General features: G+C 43.7%; 1 protein-coding gene across 2 annotated transcripts in view; it reads left to right on the top strand.

Moving 5' to 3' along the window:
* The window catches only part of LOC306981790 (netrin receptor UNC5D-like), a 129,398-nt gene that overhangs the window by 71,481 nt on the left and 36,686 nt on the right, over positions 1-21,231 (top strand). For both annotated transcript variants that reach the window (XM_079581455.1, XM_079581454.1), the window contains exons 2-3: positions 4,539-4,745; positions 18,747-18,890. In XM_079581455.1, the coding sequence (XP_079437581.1) occupies positions 4,539-4,745; positions 18,747-18,890 (351 nt within the window). The remainder of the gene's footprint in view (positions 1-4,538; positions 4,746-18,746; positions 18,891-21,231) is intronic.

Here is a 21,231-nt window from a genome sequence, read left to right as displayed (position 1 = left end):
GTGACTGTCCATCAGTAACTCGTTGTCCTTAACCAGATCCTGAGCTATCGCTATTTTTGTGTGGGAATCTGCTAATTGTGAACGTAAACGACCAGCGACAGGAAGTGCTGCGTCTGGCTGACTGTCCAGGAAGACGTCACGTGGGGAAACTGTGCATATAGCCTATGGGTCATAGACGAGTGGCTTTCTCCCGGAGCTAACAAGCTAGCCGCGACAAGCTAACGGGAAAATTCACTGAATACAAGCAGCATATTATGCATTGAAAACGCCACTAAAACAGGCAACTGCTTGAAGCAGCCTTTATGATGATGACACACGGAGCCTGGCTTGTTGATTTCGTAGTTTATTGCTCACATTTCATCTACAGTGAGTCGTAGCCGAGTGGTTTCTCCCGGAGCTACGGCACTATTAGCCACGGCAAGCTAACAACCTTCACCTTCACAATATTCATTGAAAACAGGCAGCATATTATGCACAAATAACGTCAATAAAGCAGGCAACTACTTGAAGCAGCCTTTACGATGATCACACAATGAGCCTGGCTTTACACATTTGTGGTTTATTGCAGACTTTTCATCAACAATGAGCGGTAGTCAATTATAACAAGCTAACGGGTAAACTCGAAAAACCATTGTCCACCTGCACAGATAATGTCCGTCTTTGAATCGTATGGGCTCCTGCAGATCCTGGTGTCGTCCATGGGGGTATAGTTAGAGATCCATAGGGCATGGCAGATGCAAAGAGATAGCCTCCAAACAGCAGTTATTTTTCAGGCAAGAGCCCCTTCCAAGCGTCCGGTGTGGAAGGTTCGTCTCCAAAAAATATCCTGTGTGGCCATTGTTCCCAAAGTGATAAACAGTAGCTCCTTTCCAACAATAAAAATTAAAATGCACCGATCGTAGTTTCAATACTGTACGCAGAGAACGAGCGGAGTGTTGTGATGCCACAGACAGCGTGTGGAGGGGGCGTGTCGGAAAGGGTCAGAGGTTCTTAAAGAGACAGAGGCCTATTTCAAGTCATTTGCTACCGCCATTTTGAAAGAGTAATTTTATACAAGGCAGTTATTCTAATTTACTGCATTGACAGACCAACAGAAGGTTTCGTCATCATTGTAGTGTGCTATAGACTGGTGCTATGTGGCTGAAAAAAGCATAATACCCCCTCTTTAAACCAGATGCGGTGCAAAAGTAGGTCGCCCTCTGGCGGGCCAACGAATTTGTTCCGGCGGGTCATATTGGGCCCCAGTTTGGGCACTCCTGATCTAGTCCCTTTTAAAAAGCAGAACTAAGTAACTCATGCCCCTAGAGGCCATAAGTCCCACTGCAGGTTTCGTAGCATGTTTTTTTTTTTTACTCATTAATTGTCCGTGAGAGTAAATACTACACTGACAGAAAAGACAAAGAGCGAGAGGGATATTGTACATTGTGCCACAACCCAATTACACAATTTAGATATTTTTTTTCGCTCAAACTTGGCTGGAAAACACTGTTTAAGTGGCGCTAGCCCACAGTTATTGCTCACATTTCATCTACAGTGAGTCGTAGCCGAGTGGTTTCTCCCGGAGCTACGGCACTATTAGCCACGGCAAGCTAACAACCTTCACCTTCACAATATTCATTGAAAACAGGCAGCATATTATGCACAAATAACGTCAATAAAGCAGGCAACTACTTGAAGCAGCCTTTACGATGATCACACAATGAGCCTGGCTTTACACATTTGTGGTTTATTGCAGACTTTTCATCAACAATGAGCGGTAGTCAATTATAACAAGCTAACGGGTAAACTCGAAAAACCATTGTCCACCTGCACAGATAATGTCCGTCTTTGAATCGTATGGGCTCCTGCAGATCCTGGTGTCGTCCATGGGGGTATAGTTAGAGATCCATAGGGCATGGCAGATGCAAAGAGATAGCCTCCAAACAGCAGTTATTTTTCAGGCAAGAGCCCCTTCCAAGCGTCCGGTGTGGAAGGTTCGTCTCCAAAAAATATCCTGTGTGGCCATTGTTCCCAAAGTGATAAACAGTAGCTCCTTTCCAACAATAAAAATTAAAATGCACCGATCGTAGTTTCAATACTGTACGCAGAGAACGAGCGGAGTGTTGTGATGCCACAGACAGCGTGTGGAGGGGGCGTGTCGGAAAGGGTCAGAGGTTCTTAAAGAGACAGAGGCCTATTTCAAGTCATTTGCTACCGCCATTTTGAAAGAGTAATTTTATACAAGGCAGTTATTCTAATTTACTGCATTGACAGACCAACAGAAGGTTTCGTCATCATTGTAGTGTGCTATAGACTGGTGCTATGTGGCTGAAAAAAGCATAATACCCCCTCTTTAAACCAGATGCGGTGCAAAAGTAGGTCGCCCTCTGGCGGGCCAACGAATTTGTTCCGGCGGGTCATATTGGGCCCCAGTTTGGGCACTCCTGATCTAGTCCCTTTTAAAAAGCAGAACTAAGTAACTCATGCCCCTAGAGGCCATAAGTCCCACTGCAGGTTTCGTAGCATGTTTTTTTTTTTTTACTCATTAATTGTCCGTGAGAGTAAATACTACACTGACAGAAAAGACAAAGAGCGAGAGGGATATTGTACATTGTGCCACAACCCAATTACACAATTTAGATATTTTTTTTCGCTCAAACTTGGCTGGAAAACACTGTTTAAGTGGCGCTAGCCCACAGTTAGCTTTGCCCGTTAGCCTGTTTGCTTCCTCTTCTTCTTCTTCTTCTATCAGTGTGCATTGCGCCTCTGACCTTATTAACACTTGTATTACCCCCAGAGGGACTACGAAAAGGATTTATTATGGTAAACAAGACACTTATTTCTTCTTTAATGTAAGGAAAAGCCGTCTCATTGTAAATGCTTCAAATCCTCATCCATTTGAACTTTTCCTTTTTTTTTTTTTCCTTTTTTTTTTTTAAAGGCCAAAGCTACACATTTTATTTTAGCAACAGATACTTTGCATATCTTTGCTCTGAACATCACACATGCTGCAACTCAAAGTAATAAAGCTTCAGGGCTTATTTTTCTTTCGGGCTGGTCTTGATGTTATCGTCGGTTATTGACGGCTGAAGCGGCATTTGTTCATCACAGTATTGAGGACACTAGACAGATTTGTCCTCACAATGTAATGTCTTTTGACTGTACAACTTAAAAAAAAAAAAAAAACAGAAACCAGGAGTTGTAATGTAGTTTGTTTAGAGGCACATTTCACTCAATTTAGTCATAGTGGTCTTCTTATATGCAAATAAAAATGCCCAGTAATATGTTAAAGAGGGGGTATTATGCTTTTTTCAATCACATAGCACCAGTCTATGGCACACTACAATGATGACCAAACCTTCTGTTGGTCTGTAAATGCAGTAAATTAAAATAACTGCCTTGTATAAAATTGCTCTCTCAAAATGGCTGTAGCGAATGTCTTGAAATAGGCCTCTGTCTCTTTAAGAACCTCAGACCCTTTCCGACACGCCCCCTCCACACGCTGTCTGTGGCATCAGTGGGGAGGGGGTTCTGCTGAGGAGCAGTGATTGGTTACTCGGCTGGTGACAAAAGCTCGGAGGCGTCTCCAGGAGGTGGAGGCGTTCCTAGGAGGACTCAGGCAAAGATATCCCTAAAATGGCTGCCATCAGAGTTTTTACAGATTGCTCAAAAATACGTGAATGCGCCAAGGCAACACTTCAGGCATGTTTTTAATGAGGTAATGACATAATAACATGATGTAAAGCTTGAGAAAGTCCATTTTGCATAATACCTTTAATAATAAACCAACCAACAAACAAGCAAACAAAAGAAATGTTGTTGTCGGTGAAGTACTTACAGCTTGAATTGGACGCTTTTGTGCTTTGTTTGCCTTTGTTGTATTCATGTTTTCATCTCCTCTTGTGGAGGCAGGCTCACATCCATCCAAACATGAACACACCATGTCAATGTGCCGCACCAAAAACAAATTGGAGCACTCTGTTCAAGGAAAAGCCCGGGGCCAGTCATTTTGATATTAAAGCATGTCATTTTGTTCGGTCTGAATGGGAAGCGCGAGAGAGACATGTGGAGGGAACAGAGCGAGTCCTTTCTGCAGCCAACGAATCACTCTTATCAATTCGCCTCAATCAGCAGACATCCGGCGGAAAAGGTAGGGGGGGGATTAGATTAGCAAAAGGAGAGAGTGGCTCGGTAATCCTGATGGGCTTTTCACTGTTCCACTGCTGTAGAGAAAGACGCCGCTCTGCTCTGTGAAGTTAGCAGTGGGCTGGGCAGCAGCACAACTCTTTGCTTTCCTAAACCCCACACTTGCATGAAAGAGGCTCCAGCAAACTGTGGGATTAGTCTGAGTGTAATTACACGTGCAGGGCATGAGAACAGCTCAACGCTCACTGACTCAAACACTCCTTCTGAGAGAAGGAAGAAGAAAGAGGAAATCTTCTGCTAACGTGTCCAAATGAAGACATCATCAAAGACTATTAAACCAGGCTGGATTATTCACATGATTAACTGCAATTCTGGATTAAGTTTAGCTTAAAGTCTGTTGTTGTTTTTTTTAGGCCCCCGTGGGGAGTCCGTGCAGCATGGCCAGTCTGGGACGTTGCCTCACTTCGTGGAGGAGCCGGTCAACGCCTACATCGTCAAGAGCAACCCCATAAAGCTGCGATGTCAGGCCCGGCCAGCGCTGCAAATCTTCTTCAAGTGTAATGGAGAATGGGTCCACCAGAGCCGGCACATGTCCCAGGAGCACACCGATACTCAGACAGGTATTCGCCTCTTGCCTATACAGCTAAATCCACTGTAGCCGTATCCGATTTACTGTCACACACACACACACACATGCAGCTCAGCCCGTCCCGTCGGGCTCGCCATCGTTTTGTACAGTGTCAGGCCATGTCTGTGTTTGATGTGCTAAGAGGACGCAGCAAATGTGACTTTATAAAGACGCCTAGAGCTGCAGTCCGGCCCTGCCAGGGTATTCGCCTCGGTTCTTTAGCCTCAAATGTTTGTCACGCTCGATAAAGCAAAATGACAACTGTTACACCATGAAAGGCAGCCACTTGTTCGATTTCTGGATTTTGACTTTGAACTTCAAATGGAGTCGTTCAGTGATGCAACTTGCTGAAATTCAGTTGTTGTTTTAAGTTGAAATGTATGATCACACAAAGAGAAAATGAAACGATTTGAGTTGTTTTATTACTCCATCCGAGACAATAGCTGTTACAATTGTGTGTGTCTTTTTACCTCATATTTAGCAATTCAATGTTCTTGACACAAACTATATTATTTTCCCATTTACTAAATACAAAATCAAACTAATACGGCAAACCCCCCCCCCCCGTCGGAGCAGAAGCATCAGCGCAGAAAAACAAAACAGACATGAAGAGAGGGAGGGAGGGGTCGACAGTTTCAAACTAACAGAGATGAAGAGGCACTTGGGTAATTAGAGAAGTGGTCAGGCAAAACAAGAGTTGTGAATGAAGTTTGTTGTGATTAATTTTGCCATGACAATGACGACTTATCCTATCTTAAACAGGAGTGGTTGTTTGGCAGGGAATGGGTAGGTTGAGGCGTGGTCCTGCTCATAACCAAGTCATTAACTATTAAATCCAAGTAATAAATAAATGAATTAATTAATTTTAATAAAATGAAATAAATAAATAAAAATATCCATCCATCCATCCATTTTCTTCCGCTTTATCCGGGGCAGCAGTCTCAGCAGAGATGCCCAAACTTCCCGATCCACACACACCTCCTCCAGCTGTTCTGGGGGGACCCCGAGGCGACACCAGGCCAGCTCAGAGACATAGTCCCACCACCGTGTCCTGGGTCTTCCACGAGGCCTTGTCCCACTAGGACATGCCTGGAACACCTCCCGCGGGAGGCGACCAGGAGGCATCCGGAACAGATGCCCGAGCCACCTCAGCTGGCTCCTTTCGACGTGGAGGAGCAGCGACTCTACTCCGAGCTCCTCTCGGGTAACTGAGCTCCTCACCCGATCTCGAAGGGTGCGCCCAGCCACCCTGCGAAGGAAACTCATTTCAGCCACTTGTATTCGCGATCTTGTCCTTTCGGTCACGACCCAAATCTCATGACCATAGGTGAGGGTGGGAACGTAGATCGATCGGTAAATCGAGAGCTTTGCCCCCCGACTCAGCTCCCTCTTCACCACGACAGACCGATACAGCGACCGCATCACTGCTGACGCCGCACCGATCCGTCTGTCGATCTCACGCTCCATCCGTCCCTCACTCGTGAACAAGACCCCGAGATACTTGAACTCCTCCACTTGAGGTAAGGTCTCCCCACCGACCTGAAGAGGGGAAGCCACCTTTTTCCGGTGGAGAACCATGGCCTCAGATTTGGAGGTGCTGATCCTCATCCCGGCCGCTACACACTCGGCTGCAAACCGCCCCAGAGCGTGCTGAAGGTCCTGGTTCGTTGGAGCCATCAGAACAACATCATCCGCAAACAGCAGAGATGAGATCCTGAGGCTCCCAAACCGGACACCCTCCGGCCCCTGGCTGCGCCTAGAAATTCTGTCCATAAAGGTAATGAACAGAACCGGTGACAAAGGGCAGTCCTGGCGGAGACCAACACGCACCGGGAACAGGTCTGACTTACTGCCGGCAATGCGAACCAAGCTCCTGCTGCGGTCATACAGGGAACGGACAGCCCCTAACAGAGGGCCCCGGACCCCATACTCCCGGAGCACCCCCCAGAGGGCACCACGAGGGACGCGGTCGAACGCCTTCTCCAGATCCACAAAACACATGTGGACTGGTTGGGCAAACTCCCACGAACCCTCAAGCACCCGACGAAGGGTGTAGAGCTGGTCCACTGTGCCACGGCCAGGACGAAAACCGCATTGTTCCTCCTGGATCCGAGGTTCAACTATCGGCCGGATCCTCCTCTCCAGCACCCTGGAGTAGACCTTACCGGGGAGGCTAAGGAGGGTGATTCCTCTGTAATTGGAACACACCCTCCGATCCCCCTTTTTAAAGAGAGGGACCACCACCCCGGTTTGCCAGTCCAGGGGCACTGTCCCCGACCGCCACGCGATGTTGCAGAGACGTGTCAGCCAAGACAGTCCTACAACATCCAGAGACTTAAGGTACTCAGGGCGAATCTCATCCACCCCTGGAGCCCTGCCACCGAGGAGCTTTCTCACCACCTCGGTGACTTCAGCCTGGGTGATGGACGAGCCCACCCCCGAGTCCCCAGCCTCTGCTTCCTCATTGGAAGACGTGACGTCGGGATTGAGGAGGTCCTCGAAGTACTCCTTCCACCGACCGACGACATCCCCAGTCGAGGTCAGCAGCCCCCCACCCGCACTGTAAACAGTGTTGGTGAAGCACTGCTTCCCCCTCCTGAGGCGCCGGATGGTTTGCCAGAATTTCTTCGAGGCCGACCGATAGTCTTCCTCCATGGCCTCCCCGAACTCCTCCCAGACACGAGTTTTTGCCTCTGCGACCGCACGAGCTGCAGCACGCTTGGCCTGCCGGTACCTCTCAGCTGCCTCAGGAGTCCCACAAGCCAACAAGGCCAGGTAGGACTCCTTCCTTACTTCCGGGCGCCACCACCGGGTTCGGGGATTGCCGCCGCGACAGGCACCAGAGACCTTACGGCCACAACTACGAGCAGCCGCATCAACAATGGAGGAGGAGAACAGAGTCCACTCGGACTCCATGTCCCCCGCCTCCCCCGGAATCTGGGTGAAGCTCTTCCGGAGGTGGGAGTTGAAGACCCCACTGACAGAGGGATCCGCCAGACGTTCCCAACAGACCCTCACAACACGCTTGGGCCTGCCAGGTCTGACCGGCTTCCTCCCCTGCCAGCGGATCCAGCTCACCACCAGGTGGTGATCGGTTGACAGCTCCGCCCCTCTCTTCACCCGAGTGTCCGAGACACGCGGCAGGAGGTCAGACGACACAACTACAAAGTCGATCATCGACCTCCTGCCTAGGGTGTCCTGGTGCCACGTGCACTTATGGACACCCTTGTGCTCGAACATGGTGTTCGTTATGGACAAACTGCGACTAGCACAGAAGTCCAATAACAGAACACCACTCGGGTTCAGATCGGGGAGGCCGTTCTTCCCAATCACTCCCTCCCAGGTCTCACTGTCGTTACCCACATGGGCGTTGAAGTCCCCCAGCAGAACAAGGGAGTCCCCAGTCGGAGCACTATCTAGTACCCCTCCCAGGGACTCCAAGAAGGCCGGGTACTCTGCACCGATGTTGGGCCCGTAGGCCGAAACAACGGTGAGAGACCTGTCCCCGACCCGAAGGCGTAGGGACGCGACCCTCTCGTCCACCGGGGTGAACTCCAACACGTGACGGCTGAGCTGGGGGGATATGAGCAAACCCACCCCAGCCCGCCGCCTCTCCCCGCGGGCAACTCCAGAAAAATGGAGAGTCCAGCCTCTCCAGGAGTTGGGATCCGGAACCCAAGCTGTGCGTGGAGGTGAGCCCGACTATATCTAGCCGGTATCTCTCAACCTCCCGCACAAGCTCAGGCTCCTTCCCCCCCAGCGAGGTGACGTTCCATGTCCCGAACGCCAGAAGCTGCGCATGTGGACCAGGTCGTCGAGGCACCTGCCTCTGACTGCCACCCAGTCCTCTTCGCACCCGACCCCTACGGATCCCTCTGCAGGTGGTGGGTCCACAGGAGGGCGGGCCCATGTCGTCCCTTCGGGCTGGGCCCGGCCGGGCCCCGTGGGCAGAGACCCGGCCACCAGACGCTCGCGTTCGGGCCCCAACCCCAGGTCTGGCTCCAGGGTGGGGCCCCGGCTGTGCCATGCCGGGCGACGTCACGGTCCTTGAATGTGTCACGTCCATGGGGGTCTTCTGAACTGCTCTTCGTCTGACCCGTCACCTCGGACCTGTTTGCCATGGGAGACCCTACCAGGGGCATAAAGCCCCAGACAACATAGCTCCTCGGATCATTCGGGCACTCAAACAACCCCACCACGTTAAGGTAGCAGTTCACGGGGTTGCCATGACAATGACGACTTATCCTATCTTAAACAGGAGTGGTTGTTTGGCAGGGAATGGGTAGGTTGAGGCGTGGTCCTGCTCATAACCAAGTCAATAACTATTAAATCCAAGTAATAAATAAATGAATTAATTAATTAAATAAATAAATAGAACAAAATAAATAAATTCAATAAACTAAATTAAATATGAACATAAATAAATAAAATAAAATAATATAGAAATAAATAAATAAATAAAAATAAATTAAATAAAAATAAATAGATAAAGTATGTAAATACATAAATAAGATAAAATAAAATAAAATAATTAATATTAATATAAATAATTAAATAAAACCAAAATGGTAACCAGGACAGACCAAACATTTCTCTTCCAAAGCAGTCCCACTCATCTGTTTATGCATTATTCTTAGAAAATGACTTATCATCATAATGTCATATAACATTTTATTCAAGTTTAATCTATTAGAGTGCCCTATATATAAACTCATCGTGGTCCCCAAATTCTTGCCAAAGTTTGAACGTTTTAAGAGCAGTATATGGGCCATTTTCAGCAGCCTACACAGTTGTTTATGCTGCACTGTAAACAGCCTCACAAAACAGCCTCACAAAGATTTTAATGCTCAACAAATGATTTGTTTGTAAGTGGAGCGCTGCAGAGTGGCATATTCTCCCTGTCCAAACAGCTACTCCACATCCCACTTCAAAGAGCCGCTGCGCAAATGATTCTTTTTCATGTTTGAGACCCTTTTTTGCATCACATATTCCTGCCTTTTTCGAAAGTAAATTGTAATGACTTGACAAAGTGAAAATGAATACTTTTGGTTTGATTAGAATATAAGGTTTCACTCTCAAAATTAGGCCCACTGTTTGCAATATCCATCCATCCATCCATCCATCCATCCATCCATCCATCCATCCATCCATTTTCTACAATAGTATAAGACATATTATCAGTCAGTGAAGAAAATTTTCCCTCTGCTCAGATTCTCCACTCAGTTTTGTCTTTAATGTCATCATACCCAAGGAGTCAGATGGTGTGGCCCCCGGGTTGCCAGATGAGGGCACTGGCACCATCAAAGCAGTAAATTAAATGCACATTCTCCTCAAAACGTTTGACGCAGGAGCAGTGGACACGTAGGATGCTATCTGTGGAGGCTCAGTGGACAATGTGCCTGTGGTGCCTTCCTGGAGAAATAGAAATGGAAAAAAGAAAGAGAGCGGAAAATACAGAGACAAATATCCGTAGCAACGTTTGTGAAAATGCAGCATGAGCAGAGACGACCTGAAGCACAAGCTATGGCAAATTTATGAATATTGTTTTTTAGCGATGTAGCACAAGAAGTATTTTTAACACCCTGTAGTGGTTTAATATTTTACACCAGCTGCTCATCTTGTCGACAAGCATATTTCCGATTGACTAACATGGCCTGACAATGAGCAAGTGAGAGCTACACTTGTCCCCTGACGCCTTCTGTTCATCTGCGAGAAAAGTAAGCTTCATTCAAAATGTGTTGAAAGATTTGTTTCTCGAAAAAATATCTCTTATAATATCTCTGTGGGAAAGTGAGACACTCCACAGAATTATGCTTAGTTAGCGATCAAGCATAAAACATGAAGGCACACGAAGCTGTTCCACAATGAAGTGTTCATCATTTGTGCAGCATAAGGAACACTGAACTGTCTCAACCATAATGTCACCTTACTGTGAGCCAGCTCTCATATGTTGTAATGCACGGGCAATAAACAAACCTATATTTTCATTCTGAGCACATCTGAGACCACAGCCTTCACCAAAATACCAATAGTTTATTTTGTGCTGCTGTATTTGAATAAATCCAGCATCCGCCTGTGCCTCTCGTCACCTTGTGCTGCTTCGGGTGTAAGAGATACCAACATGTCAAACAGCGGCCTATGGTCCGCTTTGTGCCTCTGTGAATATCTCACTTTCCATGGCTGGCAAAAACAAAAACATTATTCAAGACTTTTCTATAGACACTCATTTTAAAACATATATCAACAAATAACACTTGTAACATTGATGAAGTATATATTTACACACTCTGACAAGAATGCCTGTTTTTGTCTTTTAGGTTAATCTCTAATGGGTAATGTGGTATCTCTGTCAACACAGGGGAATATCCTAATTTCAGACCTGGATTATGAGCAGTCACAGGACAATAAACTCCTCCCTCTATACAGCACAAAGATATCTGTTGAAATCTAACCCATGTCCAAACACCCACATATTGTTTTCAATTATTATAGCCTTGGAACCTTGTTTCCTGTCCTGAGGCGACCCAGAAACACTATGATGTCACTCGAAGAAGAATGCCCCATGGGAATTAAATGAAACATTAGAGAAAAAGATGTGCCAACCTCTCATATCATTTTATTTTCTCTTTATGCATTTTGCAGAATGTATGTTCAGTGTTGAAAACATTAATTTACAAAGTAATTTGTTTGTTGTTAGTTACAGAACTCTGAATACTTGCCTTAAAATGTATTTTTTAATGTTTTCCTTATTTGGCCAATCAGAGTACTGTATTCTGAATATGTACTTTTAAACATGTTCACTTTTACACACAATAATTTGTAGTGTATACACTCAATGTAGGATTACAAACATGCAAAACAAATTCATTGCACTGCAGTTTAATAATACTTAATTTGCTCATATATGAGGAAATAGATGAGATAAAAGTGCTTAATGCTCACGGGAGAGCAGGTTGTGTATCTGTAATCCGCTCTGCAGATTATAACACTACCAAATCAAAGCATGTTTGAATGCTCCATGGATATGTTTAAATCTTATTTTTAAATTGGGAGGACGGTCTTTCTATTAACCATTGGGAAAAGTGCTGCATTACTTTGCATCGCACTCGACAGACGAGTTTGGGAAAGTGTGACAAACTGCAGCCTCCGGTAACTTATCTTACTGCTGTGAATGTTCTCGAGTCATTTTCTGTACTCTGTAGTTGAAGTGTCGAGTACAGAAGATGACTCAAGAACATTCATTGAAGATGGACAAAGCCTGTACGACTGAGAGCCTACACAGATCTTTAGCTGACCGGTACTAACAACAACCAGCTTTCATTCTAAAGGATTGAAAACGCAGCGAAAAGGTAATTTTAAATCTTCTATCTTATGGGTTCTCTTTCCTCCTCCTCTGGGCTGCTCCTCATGCACGTGTCCTCTGATTAACTCTTAACCAAGTGCGTTCAGCTTCACCCATATCTACAAGGTTACGTCATTTGAAAACTAAGACCTACAAAAGTTATCTAAACAGACCTTATTCCTTGCATTGCATTTTTTTTTCATTTTTTGGTCACTTTTTCATCACTTTTCGTCGCTTTTCTGTCACTCTTAATTTGCATTTCATCCTTGTTTTCCTCTCACTTTTGTTGCTATTTTGACACTTTTTTCAAGAAGCTTTTAGATGTGGGTAAAGCCAAACTGGAGGAAATGTGCTCAGGTGGAGGTTAAGAGGTTAAAGGTGCATTGCGTAGCATTTTGGACTATACTGTTGCAGCAAAACAAAAACACGCTCCTAATGACCAGCTCAACACAGAAAAATCTGTTACTGCAGTGGTTCATAAACGAATGGATTTGGATGAAAAACTAACCTGATTAAATCTCAAATTCTACTGCCTTTCGTCACTGGAGGCGTAGCCACTCCCAGTAAAGTATACAGTCATATCTTTTGAGGGATGAGCCTCATAAATGTTTGTTTGTGCATTCATGAGCTATTTTTCCAATTATGAAAACATCTGTTATAAAATAGATGCTTGTATTTCAATTTTATTTATTGGTTAAATTTCTACGCGGTGTGGCTTTAAAGAGTCACTGTACCGGAATACAGATACTCAACATGTGTATTCTAAATAAGTAATGGCGGTACATGTATTCTGTGCTTGTTACTTACTTACTTACTCAACAAAAGCAACTGCCTTGGTTACAAGGTTACAATATGATAAAAGTAACTACTGGACAACGGAATTAAAAAGTTACAAACAAATATATGCTCATTCGGCATGTTGGAGTAAACATGAGCCTCATAATCACCAAAGCTCTCCGAACCAGTGTTTACTTTGAGTCTAGACCCAGAGATCAGCCTCTGACACACAACACAGTAGACAATGTAGTATTTGAACCATGAGCACATAGTTTGAATCACTTCATGTGTTCACTTCACCCTTCAAAGTGACTTTGCTTGTATTACACTTACTGATAATAGTCGTCTCCTTATTGATGAAGGGGAGGAGATAGAAATAACTGACACAAGCGAGTGTTGAAGGACAGGGGAAAGAAGAGCAGAGGATAGGAAGGAGGAACAGAGGATATCTGTGCCTATAGACTGGTGCTGAAAGGATGATACCCCGATGAAGAGATAACAGGCCAAACAGGACTGAGATGGCATAAGAAAAATGAAGAGACAGTGCAATGAGAGAGTGAAATAGAGGCTGCAAACAGATACGTATAGATGCCTGTGTGGTGAATGAGAAGATAGCGGCAGCTGCAGATTTGGGAGATGAGGCGATAGGGACTGAATGGTAGGTGGGTAGGGGAAGCATGGATATCTATTCCTGCTGATGTGCTGTCAAAGAGCCACTCCAGTGTTGTGTATTATGATACGCACTGGACCAAAGATACCATCAACCGGGCAGGCATTCAGGACAAAAAGAGCCTAGGTGGGGCGCAGCGAGGGTAAAGTGAGAGGCCACACAATCCCTCAACAAGTATTTGAAGGAGATCTGTTGTGCAAGCACCACTTTTGTCTACGTTATAATGACAGTCTGTTATTGAACACCATAAACTGTTTAGAGCAGTTCAATAATAATTCAAGCACCCCTAAAAATGTCAGGCCAAAAACATATATGTAATAAAAAATTAAATCCACACTAAAATGTATTATGTACTGCTATAATATATTTGTCTTGGTTGATTTAATAAAATGCGCTTATTTACAGAAATAAAGCATTGATTTGGTCTTGATGTCTCGCTTGCTGTAGCTGAGCTCTCCCCCTCCCCTCTCCTCACACTCTGCTCTATAGTCTCAACCTGGAGTTTAAACTTTGGTGCTGGTCTTCAACATACGGAGTAAATAATGATTGGAGCAATGTTGTAGATGCTCTCCACATCACAAGCTACATTTTTACAGTTGTGTTGCAATGTAATTATTTTATCTAAAATGCATCAAATTACTAGCCTGGGAATACCCAGACTGCTGTGTTCGCTCTAATCATTTGGAACTGCACAACAGCCTGGGGACCATGGCCGAAATGTTCGCATGGAACCAATCACAGAACGAGGAGGAACGGCAAGACGATGACGCATTATTCAACATACGGAAGCTTGTAGTTTTTTACGGATAAAACTTTTTTTTTTTAAGTTTATTTACAGATCCAACATGACAGCAGCGACTCCATATTATGATCAAGCATCAGACCGTGTTCTAAATAGTTTAGCTCGAAAGTTTACAGCGGGTACGTCATACGTCATCTGATACGATGATACGATTGGCTGTGGCTACGTGCAGACGCATGATAAACAACTATGGACAATCGTTCACACCTCTCCGAAGAGAAAATGAATTGGTGGTCCCCAGACTAAATATAACCTGTGATATTTTGTTTGGCGAGAGCCAGGTTAACAAATTACAGGAAATTACATATTTCAGTTCAACATTTTCTGAAGGAGAACCCCCTCCCAAAAGTCACCCCTAAAGTTGGAACTCTAAAATGGGCCCTGGATTAGAGCACATCACAGGAGCTGAGGTGGGCAAAGTGGACAATATAGTGTTAAAGAAAATCATTTAACCGCTATGTATCATCTTGAGTCAGTCACACCCACTGTGTAGTGTAGCCATAACCCTGGTGTGTTTTTAAACACACCAGAAAACTTAGAAAAACTGAGAAAACTGAGTATTCCAAGAGGAAGAAGATAAACAACAGGCAGGAGTTTAAATGTCACACACAATAATAAGCTTCTTACAGGTCCAAACTGTGGAGAGCTCCAGAGACAAATAGCAAAAACTACGACTTTATCTAAATCTCCCACTGAAACAGCAACAGATAAAAGGCCAAAATCGGTTTTACACCTAATAAGAATAATAAATGTCACCATTTCTTCAGGCAAGATATTTTTATATGTAAAATAAATCCAGGGTAACTGTGATATTCCTGTGTGATCAGATGTTTAAAAAGAGCCTTATACTCAGTTCTACATCAGGTTAAAATCAGATTATTATAGTCATACCATTATAGTCAATATGGCTGAAGTTCTGTTGGACCTGTGTAGGACCTGGAGACATGAACTCATGACATGGTGCTATTGTGCTACATGCTAGAGTTCAAGTCTGGAAATGCTTCCACATGAACATGGATTAGCAACCTCTTATGTGTGTCACACTGATGAGCAAAGGGAAGGGAAGCAAAGGGTTATGGCGTAGTACATGACTCAATGTGATAGATAGCAATTTTATTTTATTCTCTTACACTAACCACTCATAGCATTACAAATATTCATGATACACAGTATTAAAAAGTATCTTGCCCAAAGACTCAATCTAAGTAAGTGTTTTAAAGTAAGTAAGTGCTTTATTTGTCATTGTACAATTGTACAACAAAATTGCTGTGACTAGGCCGCGCCGTCACTGTGGGCCAACCTGACAAGCATGTTGGTCGGGGAAACCAGTGCACCCGGAGGAAACATGGCTGGCTGCCTTCAGTGCTTCAGTGGTTTGTCCCTGTTTTAGAGTGTGGTGTCCTGCACTGGTCACCTCCTCCTCCTTCCTCCTGCGCAGCTCCCTCCGCTCCACAACAGTCTCCTCGTTTGCCCCTTTCTTGTTTCCTGTAGCGTGTCTTGTGGTGCCTCCACTGTGCTGCAGGTGTGGGGGCTCATGGTGCCTCTTCAGTGTCTCAGAAGAAGAAATGTGTGGGTCTCAAATGTCTTTAGCTCATAGCTGTTTGTTTACTTTTAAAAAGCTGAGTCCTGTATTTAAGAAAACATTTCATATGTAACATTAGTTGACAGCGAGGACATTAACCTTTTTTTTTCTCAGCAGTAACAAAAACATTTCTCTTTCCAAGCTTTATGACTCAAGTCTCAAATATCAGCTCACTTTAAATGATATGTCCCATTTAACTCAGTGGAAAGTAAATGAAGTAGGCCATCGAGCGAAAACTACATATTCAGAGTGTCCTAATAAGTAAAATGGTGCATAAACATTAACAGGACTGGTGGGTGCAGTCTAATGGCTGAATTATGATCATAATTTCTCAGGCAGAATGTAATGTGTCCCCGTGGTCCTAGGATTAAGGATGACACATGCAGCTGTGACCAGAGTGAAGATGTTGCTCGAAGCATGTTCCGCTTGTCTACCAGGGTCTGTCTGTGTCTGGCCCTCAGCCAACCCTCACAGCCTCCACATGCTTGTGCTGCATGCTGCAATGTCACATCACACAAACGTTTCCCCCAAGCGCTGCTCACATCAGACAGCCAGCTATATCCATCCGCCTCAGCCCACACTGTCGCCCACCACGCACCCGGCTGCACTGCAAGGATTCTACCAGCACATAAATACATAAATACTTAGAGAAACATTCCCACACTGCCACATAAAAGAGACTCCCCCAGATTAGGGGCTAGCCGAATCCAAACTGGGCTTAGCCGTACTTGGATCAGGCGCCACAAGTAGCATGCATGGGCCCGATCCCCAAGGTCTGCACTATAGACCTGCCAAGATGAGATAAAAGACCAAACCAAACAGGAATCACATCAGATGCAATGCCAGACAAGACAGAAGTATTGGCAATGTAAAATCATTAGCATTTAGCCATTGTCCTGTGTCCTGTGGGAGTCTGGTGATTTTTATTACATTTCAAAGAAATGACATGTCTGTTATAATATCTTACCCTAGTGACACGCTGTAAGTTCATCCACCGTTTTTTCAGTATTTTAGGGTAAAAGATCCGGGAACTATTTTGGGGGATCCGGCAAAGATTTGAGAGGATATTATGAGAGAGTCTGTCCAAAAATGTTCCTGAAACTAATAATTTACAAATGAAGCACTGCTGTAAGTTAACTGAATGTGAATGTAAATCTAACAAACAGATATCTCGACAGTAGGGAACCCCGACCAAGGTTTTATTTTTTTTTAATTACTACAATGGTCTACACAGTGCTAGAAACTGTGTGTTGCCTTTTTCAGCGATACAGCGCTAGCCTGATAGATACAAACGGCATCTCGTCATAGAAGGGGGCGTGGCTTCGCCGAGGGGGAAAATAGAATCTTTAGAGAAACACAATTTTCCACCCTTTTCAGTCATTTTCTGGTGGAATATGAACTTATTTACCACACATAAGTAAAGTCAAGTGTAAATCGGGCCCATATGGATATTTTCTCACAGCAGATTGTTCTGTAGTAGTGAAAAAACGGCAGTCGTAGCTAGCGCTAGCTAACCGTTAGCATTAGCCCAATGCTAACACGAAGCATCAAGTTATTTATGTATTTATGGGCTGTTGAACCTCTTTGCTCCTCCCCATGTCTTTGAATCTTTATTTAGTAGAAAACTATATTCATAATTCAGCGATTGTTAAAGTAGTTTTTTGAATAATTAGAGAAAGTTTAGATTTTTCTCCAAATTGTTTTCCCCCTTAACTTTTTTCAAACATGACCATATATGGGCGATTCCAGAGATGCCGTCTGTATCTATGATCCAGACTCGAGTTGACCCTTTGCAAGATCGCCATTTTCAATACGAGCGATCGCTGTTATTGTTTACTTCCGCAATTTTCGCCAGATGTTTTGGTGAATGTTAGGCAACAGCTGATGCATACAGGCCTCTAACTCGGTTTTATAAAATGATAGATCTGTTACAGCGCAAGAGAAGCAATGCACTGTTTATGGACATTGTTTTTGCTGATTATAGGATTTTAATAAAATGTTTATATGAAAATGTAAAATGCCTACCACGGCCAACGGATGTGACGACATCGCGATCGCTCGTATACTGTTGTTACTGTCTCTGCCTTTGCCCAGCGAGTTATTATCCAGTTAAGGCCCTCAGTTGCAGGGGGGGACTCCCCCGAAAAAAGAACGTCGAAGGTGGCACAAAATTGGAGACATCTAATTCTAGGATTATAGTTAGATAAAACTAACAGGCTCTGCCAAGACCAAACCAGCTTCATTATGAAGGGGATTTCTCTGTTTACACTTACTTGTTTTTGGCTACTAAAGATCTTAACTGAAGCATTGATTTTCTCTTTTATCACAAGTTTTAAGTATTTCTTACAAAAAGGTTTATAGTTTTTCATTACACTCTTGTGATAAAAGTGAGTGTTTGTTATCTGAAATATGGTGTCTGTCATGAGCATGTTTGTTTACCGTTTCTACAGTATCTCAGAGAACAGCTGCACTGCCATTATCACCGCCCTTAAACTTCTATACTTATTCTACTGTTACTTACTGTAAAACATATCTTAGTTTATCACACTGTTTCATATTCAAAGTCCTTCGTTTTTTATTTGCTGTTTTTATGAATGTGAATGTGTGAGATTATGGAAGGAACTATGATCCAAGGCAAGCTCATCACAGTTTAATTTTCTGTAAGTGACTGTGTATTTGATTAAGATGCAACATAAAAAGTGAGTAAGCAGAGGCTCAGCGGCAAAATAATCTATACTAATATTCAGTCTAACCAGGAAGTGTCATCCGCTCATATGGGTAATACGCTGTGAGTAAATAGGACTCTGTTGTCTTCTACAGGTCTGAAGATCCACGAGGTGATGATCAACGTGACCCGGCAGCAGGTGGAGGACTTCCATGGTCCTGAAGATTACTGGTGTCTGTGTGTGGCCTGGAGTCACCTGGGAACATCCAAGAGCCGCAAAGCAACTGTCCGCATCGCATGTAAGTGCACCTCATGTCAGCACATACTGTGACTGACCATGCAGCACCACTGACTCGTCTGTGATACCACGGTCATGCCCCGGGCTGTCCCGTTTCACTGCAGAGAGGGGTCAGGAGTTAGAAATAAGAGCATTGTCTATGAAAATGGCTCAGTATTGGTTTTAAGCAGAATTTTAGAAAGAAAGGAAATATTTTTTTTATTTTTTTATTTTTTTTTATTACTTTATTGTGCCATAAGTTTCATTTTTACAATTTACACAGTTAGTGTGTCAGAATTAACACAAATGTTTTTTGTTTTGTTTTGTTTTTTACACCCAGTGCAGAGACAGCAAATAAATGGTAACAATTATAATAATTATAAAAAATAAACATAAAACAATAATAGTACCAATATTAATAATAGCTAAGGCATACAAGCACATATAGACAGTCTACCCGTGCACATGTATACACATGCACACATAGGCACCCACACACACGTACACCCCCACATACTTATCCACATACATCTCAGCCATTCCCTTCCTTTTCCCTTTCTCTCTCTTCCCTTTTCTTTCCCTTTATTAAATCCAAAGAAATTCTTTCATTTTCAGTACTATTTTGTTAATTCTACATGGGTTACAGTGATGTAGTGGTGACAACCGCGTCGACAGAAGCACCGGTGATGCCATCGGAATACCCACCTTTCACATATACATACAAACATGCGCGTACAAGGCGTACACAGGTACGCCCACAGCGTATACACAAAGGGAAAGAGTAGTGTGGGGGCATTTGTGATGGACCCTATGCTTTGTGTTGCATTAAAAGTAAAGCAAGGTTTGAGCGGGCAGCCGTCGAAAGATATGACCTCTCCCAGCTGCCCGGCACCCGCTTACCCTTCCTTAATGTTTGATCGTGTTATGCCCTAAGGTAGGTGGTGTGTTTAAAACAACAGGTGTTAGCGGAGGTCCAGGGGTGCTACACCTCTGACATTCAGCCACTCCTGCTCACCCTGTACTGATGTGTATATATGTTTGTGCTGGGCCCTGTGCTGTATGGTGCATTAAAAAAGCAAGGTATGCGGGGGTAACAGTTGAGAGAAGCGTGGTCTCCCAGAGCCACCCCGCACCCGCTTACCCTACGCTGAAAGTTTGTTTTTATTTATTTATTTTTAATTTACCCGTACTTTAAGCGTACCCATATACGCCCACACACCCACACCCACACTCACCCACACGCCATACACTCAGACTACGCCAGCGAGCCGTCACCACCGTCACACCACTACATCACTGTCAGCCTAATTTTTATTGTATACATGTACATATGCACATACGCACACCCATGTACACATATATATATAAACACATACACAAACATACACACATGCATATATCTTTTTCTTTTCTCTCTTCCCTCTCTTTTTGTAGGACTACCTATGTGTACATAGTCAAGCAACAGCAAACATTCATACACATATAAAGTGGTAGCCGACTGTCTACATTTATACAATACATGTACACATATACATACCAAGTGTATATACTTACCATATAAATTCCTTCACCTGCCATGTGCTTATGTCTTTTCATGCTGCTACAACAAATATATATACAACTCTACGTACAGACATACCACCTTCCCCATGAGAAAAAAAAAAAAAATATTAAAAAAAATAAATAAATAAAATAATTAATAACAAGGATGAAAAACTAATAATACAAATTAAAAATTAGATTGAATAAGCGAGTATCCACTAAGTTTCTTCGTTTCCTTTATTTTTACTATTTATTTCTCTTCTATTCATCGATATTATTTAATATGCAAAGTGTGTGATTATATAATTTTTTGAAAATTTCATTTTTGTCTCGAATGGTGTACATCACTTTCTCCATCTCCAATACATTTTGGAGAGCTATTTTCCAAGATTGCAAGGTTGGGGTTACATTTCCTTTCCATATTTTGGTAATTTGTTTAATAGCAACTATTCTCATAATGTTGAAAACTGGGGTGTCTAAGCTTCCGATTTTATCCATAATGTCTAGCCCCAGTAGATTTTTGGTCTCCAAATTTCCTCTTATGCACAGTAGTCTTTTTATCATATGTTTTACTTGTTCCCAAAAAGGTGAAACTACTGGACAGGTAAATAACATATGAGTAAGATGTGCCTCTTGTTCCCCACACCCTCTCCAGCATTTTGTCTCTCCTTTGGGTAGATATTTTCCACTCTGTGCTGGGCTGATAAAATACCTCACACACACTTTCCAGGCAAATTCGCGCCAAAATTTTGAGTGAGTTACTCCTAAGTTTTCTTTTACCGATTTATCCCAATCTTCTTGTTCTATTGTGGCGTTCAATT

The sequence above is a fragment of the Gobius niger genome, assembly GCF_951799975.1.
Source record: "Gobius niger genome assembly, chromosome: 2".
Classification (NCBI taxonomy): Eukaryota; Metazoa; Chordata; class Actinopteri; order Gobiiformes; family Gobiidae; genus Gobius; species Gobius niger.
Note: the sequence above shows the minus strand (reverse complement) of the source record. Positions and strands in the feature narration are given on the sequence as shown.